The following is a 5,997-nucleotide window of genomic DNA, read 5'->3' on the forward strand; positions in this document are numbered from 1 at the left end:
GTCATCCCTTGGATCCTCAGGGATTGGTTCAGGACCCTATGAACACCAAAATCCTCACATGCTTAAGTCCCTTATATAAATGGTGTAGTACTTGCACATAAGCTATGCACATCCTCTTGCATACTTTAAATCATCTCTGCATTACCTACACTACCTACTACAATGTAAATATTATGTAAATAGTCATACCGTATTTTTATTTGTATTATTTTTTATTGTTGTATTGTTTTTTATTATTTTCTTTTTTTCCCCCGAATATCTTCTATCTTCTGTTGGTTGAATCCGAAGATGCAGAACCCATGGATACCAGGGGCCCACTGTATACATTGTGTAATGATCAAATCAGGGTATTTGGCACATCCATCACCTCATACATTATCATTTCATGGGAACATTCAAAATCTTCTAGCTATTTTGAAATATACAATATTGTTAACCATAGTCACACTAACGTGCAGTAGAACACCAGATCTTATTCTTATCCAACCATGACTTTTCACCTGTTTACCAGTGTCTGCACAGTCTTTACTGCTGTCCTCTCTCCCCTTCTCTGCCTGTGGGAACCATTATTCTACTCTCTACTTCTTTGAGGTCAGCTTTTTTAGATTCCACCTTTTCTTTATCCATTCATCAGTTGATAGACACTTAGGTTGATTCCATACCATGGCTATTGTGAATAGTGCTGCAAGTGGTTGGTTTTCAAGTAAAAGTTCTCTTAAAAAATCAATCTCTAATTCATTGATTTTGGCAATTTAACTAACAGACAATGCTGATTGATGCATATAGAAAAGGCTTGTTTTTAAGCTTAGACCGTACTGTATTAATTCAAGGGATGTCAGGGCATGTATGAATGCCAAACGCTGAGAATCGTGCTTTTCTTCAAGGTCTGTTTGTTAAAATGTTTTGATTTATAATTCTCCCTAAAACACCTTAATAAAAGCATTTGCAGAGTCTTAAATTAATTTGTGGAACGGCAGTGAAAACAGCTATATTGGACGACTTGAAAACACTTATATTAAGAGCTTAATGAAAATACTCTTGCTCCCTAGACGTGAAATGTTAATTTTCTGAGAGCACCAAACCATCTATTTTAATATGCCCGGTTTGCATATTTAAGGCCATCCATAAATGCTGTTTTCTAGGACCTCAGCTTAGTCGTGTCAGACATCCCAATGGACCGATGGACCTTGTTTAGTATTGAGAATATTGTTAATACTCTTCAGAAGCTTTCAAGAGAAAAATTCAAGCTGGAAGTTATTTCTTTTGAGAAATTTGCAGGTTTAAAAGAAAAGAGTCATGGTTTCAAATTAGTGGGTACTTCATTTGTCGTAAATTCTAAAAGAAAAGCTAACAATTTTGGACTCTTTCTATTCTAGGCAGGGTGTAGCACGTTGTTCTTCTAATAAAAAATAAGTTATCAAAGCGTCCTACGTAATTTATATCAGTCTTCACACAATCCTATGAAATATTATCCTCATTTTATAATGGTGGAAAATTTCTCAGAGGGAAGCCACACTATTAATGAATAATGAAACGGAGCTTCTATTCTGTACTTAACCATCAAACGCAGGACAATTACCGCTTTCTGTCAGAAAAAGCAGACACAAAACCTCGCGATATGACACAAACTACCACTCCCAGTGTGCAACGCGGCTTCCGGCCCCCAGTTTCTAACCGGAGGTCCGAAAAGCCCCAGCGCATCTCGAGGCGCGAAAGGCACCCTGGGAGCGGTAGTTCTCCGGGACGCCTACCGGCATCGCCAGCGCGGCGCAGTGGCGGCTCCCTTGGCTCCAGCCCCGGATCCTGTGTGGGCGACTTGAGGCGGAGAAAGGGCGCGGACTTGAAAGGGGTGAGTCAGGAACTGTTTGCGCGGTAAAGGGAGGTGGCACCGCGGCGTAGCGCTGAAGTAAGTGAGGGCGGGAGGTGCCCTAGTCTGTTCTGGGACGCCGCTATCTTAGCGTCAGAAAGGGAAGGCTGAGGAGGAGCCAGAGCCGGGTGCCTGCAGCCGTTCTCTGCCGCCGCCATCTCCACCATGCAGTCCCGGGAAGACGCCCCGCGCTCTCGCCGCCTCGCCAGTCCCCGCGGTGGCAGGCGGCCCAAAAGGATTTCCAAGCCCTCGGTTTCGGCCTTTTTCACGGGCCCAGAGGAATTAAAGGACACGGCCCATTCTGCAGCCCTGCTGGCACAGCTCAAGTCCTTCTACGACGCTCGGCTGCTGTGTGATGTGACCATCGAGGTGGTGACGCCCGGGAGCGGGCCTGGCACGGGTCGCCTTTTTTCCTGCAACCGCAACGTACTGGCTGCGGCGTGTCCCTACTTCAAGAGCATGTTCACGGGCGGCATGTACGAGAGCCAGCAGACCAGCGTGACCATACACGATGTGGACGCGGAGTCCTTCGAGGTGTTGGTCGACTACTGCTACACGGGTCGTGTGTCCCTGAGTGAGGCCAACGTGCAGCGCCTGTACGCAGCCTCAGACATGCTCCAGCTGGAGTACGTGCGGGAGGCCTGTGCCTCCTTCTTAGCCCGCCGTCTTGACCTGACCAACTGCACCGCCATTCTCAAGTTTGCCGACGCCTTTGACCATCACAAGCTCCGATCTCAGGCTCAGTCTTTTATAGCTCACAACTTCAAGCACCTAAGCCGGATGGGTTCAGTTCGGGAGGAGACTCTAGCAGATCTGACTCTGGCCCAGCTGCTGGCTGTCCTTCGCCTGGATAGTCTGGACATAGAGAGTGAGCGGACCGTGTGCCACGTGGCCATGCAGTGGCTAGAGGCTGCTCCCAAAGAGCGGGGTCCCAGTGCTGCAGAAGTCTTCAAGTGTGTCCGCTGGATGCATTTCACTGAAGAAGATCAGGACTACCTGGAAGGGCTACTGACCAAACCTATTGTGAAAAAGTACTGCCAGGACATTATTGAAGGAGCCCTGCAGATGCGCTATGGTGATTTGTTGTATAAGTCTCTGGTGCCAAAGCCGAACAGCAGCAGCAGCAGCTCTGTTGTATCTGCAGCAGAAAATCCACCCCAGAGGCTGGGAATGTGTGCCAAGGAGATGGTGGTCTTCTTTGGACATCCCAGAGATCCCTTTCTCTGCTATGACCCATACTCAGGGGATATTTACACAATGCCATCACCTTTGACCAGCTTGGCTCACACTAAAACTGTCACCTCCTCAGCTGTCTGTATCTCTCCAGACCATGACATCTATCTTGCTGCCCAGCCCAGGAAAGACCTCTGGGTGTATAAACCAGCCCAGAATAGTTGGCAGCAACTTGCAGACCGCTTGCTGTGTCGTGAGGGCATGGATGTGGCATACCTCAATGGCTACATTTACATTTTGGGTGGGCGAGACCCTATTACTGGAGTTAAACTGAAGGAAGTGGAATGCTACAGTGTTCAGAGGAACCAGTGGGCACTGGTGGCTCCTGTACCTCATTCTTTCTATTCCTTTGAGCTAATAGTGGTGCAGAACTATCTTTTTGCTGTCAACAGTAAACGCATGCTCTGCTATGATCCTAGCCACAATATGTGGCTGAACTGTGCTTCTCTTAAACGCAGTGACTTTCAGGAAGCATGTGTCTTCAATGATGAGATCTATTGTATTTGTGACATTCCGGTCATGAAGGTCTACAACCCAGCTAGAGGAGAATGGAGGCAGATTAGTAATATTCCCTTGGACTCAGAGACCCACAACTACCAGATCGTCAATCACGACCAAAAGTTGCTGCTTATCACTTCTACCACCCCGCAATGGAAAAAGAACCGCGTGACCGTGTATGAATATGATACTAGAGAAGACCAGTGGATTAACGTAGGTACCATGTTAGGTCTTTTGCAGTTTGATTCTGGCTTTATTTGCCTCTGTGCTCGTGTTTATCCTTCCTGCCTTGAGCCTGGTCAGAGTTTTATCACTGAGGAAGATGATGCACGGAGTGAGTCTAGTACTGAATGGGACTTAGATGGATATAGTGAGCTAGACTCTGAGTCAGGAAGTTCAAGTTCTTTTTCTGATGATGAAGTCTGGGTGCAAGTAGCGCCTCAGCGAAATGCACAGGACCAGCAGGGTTCTTTGTAAATATTTTGAAACGCTAAAATGTTCCTACTGCTCCGGAATGTATCTTTAAAAATTCTTTCTTTTCCCTGAAAAAAAAAAATTGATTAGGGTGGCAGATTTGGTTTAGAAAGGGTAATATTTTAAAATACTAATGTAATGCTACAAAATTTAAACAGTCCACAAAATCAACCTATTTAGTAAGGAACTGTGCTGAAAGCCCAGAATTACAATATGCGAAAATAAACTATCTATTTGTTAGGATGCTTGGTGATTTTTCCATTGTTCAGATATTCATTGCACCAATGAATTGTTTTGATTAGTTAGGATGCTTATATTTTGATTATCCTAATTTAGTCTTTTGTTAATTTTAAAATTCTGTTTATTTCCACAATGAATTTAACTTTTTAATTTCTAATAGAAAACTAGACTAGGAAATGTTGGTAGACTTTTGAAAGTGTATATTTTCATTCAGTATAATGAAAGTAGATTTCCAAAATTTTAAACTAGTAGTTTTTAGTACTGTAAGTTAAATATTGTTTGTTATAATTTAGTTTGGTTTTCTTCCCTTCTTCAAAAAAACTGGATATGTGTATTAAGGTTACTGAGTAGTGATTTTATTTTGATAACGTGCATAATGGCTTGCAAGTTCACGGAAAGTAAAGAAACAAAAATCAGGAGTCTACTGTTTTAAAATAAATTTCAGTTTTTGGAATATAAAATGTGTATTTGCTAAATGTAATCAATTTTTTATCTAAAAAAATCCATTCTAGTAGTGTCACCAATTTAAACACCCTTCTAAACCAAATTTATAAAGGTAACTTGCTTTGTAAGTTCCTGTTTTTGATGTTAAACCTGGTACATGCTTCATTGAATCAGAGGAACAATACTTTTTTCACTGGATATATAATTGGGTAATGTAAATTTTTATCCATTAGTCATGACTTTTCTTAAGTTTATTTGCTTCCCTAAAATATTTTGGCTGTATAGTTTTGGTGTTCGTCTTAGAAGATTCTTCAGCAGGAAGTGATTTATTCTTTACTGTTTTTGTGAGGTAATACTGGTTTTGAAAATATGTATAAGCTAAAAACAGTATTTTATTGAGATCAGTAGTTATTGTGTTATTAACTATAAAATCAAGTGCCAGCAAAGAACTTTAAAACTTTAAGCTGTATAGAACTGTTTTGTGTAGCATTGAAATATTCTGTCAGTTTTGTAAGTCACTGTAAATGTTCTTGATTATCAGCTTGAAGGTATTTTTGTATTAAAAGCTGACAATTAAAGAACATAATTGGGTGATGGCATTTGGGGCCAATAGTGAAAGTATGTTTTCTCTGAAATATTTCCCCAAGCAGTGGTATACAGAGTTATTTTATAATGGTATTTGTATATGTTCTGTGTTTCTCTGTGAACCATACTCCAGTCTTTATTTCTGTCATATGTAAGGAAAATTTCAGAAATAGAGGCTAAATCATACAAAATTGACATTGTTAAATACAAGAAAATACAGGTGCTTTCCTTTTGAAGGTTTATTAATACCTATAGTTGTCACAATACATATGCACAATAAATGGTGTACATATACATATGAAGATGTTTGTGGTGTATACTTTTTTAATATGCACTTAGAATTATCTTCCTGAATCTGTGTTCAATAATATGCAAATCTCTATGTTTATTCTCTAATGACAGATTGCTAACATTTCTTACACCCTGGCAGAGGACAGAGGAGTATGGATGGTCCTGGACAGGGAACTGAATTTTTGAATGAAAAAAGAGGCAGAGAGAAAAAGATTTTTTTAAAAGCCACATAAATAAGTTTTCTTAACCATTTTGACTGGCCATTTGAATCTACAAGACATTTCTGTTTAACATCATTTTAAATGAAATAAGATCCCTGTGCTAGCAGTATATGTTCCTTCGAAGGGTAAATATGCTTTAATGGC

The 5,997-nt window shown here is 41.3% G+C and overlaps 1 protein-coding gene across 1 annotated transcript; it reads left to right on the forward strand.

Moving 5' to 3' along the window:
* The first annotated feature begins 1,736 nt into the window (after positions 1 to 1,736).
* On the forward strand, positions 1,737 to 5,643 carry KBTBD7 (kelch repeat and BTB (POZ) domain containing 7). The gene has a single exon (XM_008585958.1). The coding sequence runs from the start codon at positions 2,033 to 2,035 to the stop codon at positions 4,073 to 4,075; it is 2,043 nt and encodes a 680-aa protein (XP_008584180.1). The 5' UTR covers positions 1,737 to 2,032; the 3' UTR covers positions 4,076 to 5,643.
* The last annotated feature ends 354 nt before the right edge of the window (positions 5,644 to 5,997 follow it).

This window comes from Galeopterus variegatus, unplaced genomic scaffold (genome assembly GCF_000696425.1).
Source record: "Galeopterus variegatus unplaced genomic scaffold, G_variegatus-3.0.2 Scaffold3776, whole genome shotgun sequence".
NCBI classification, from domain to species: domain Eukaryota; kingdom Metazoa; phylum Chordata; class Mammalia; order Dermoptera; family Cynocephalidae; genus Galeopterus; species Galeopterus variegatus.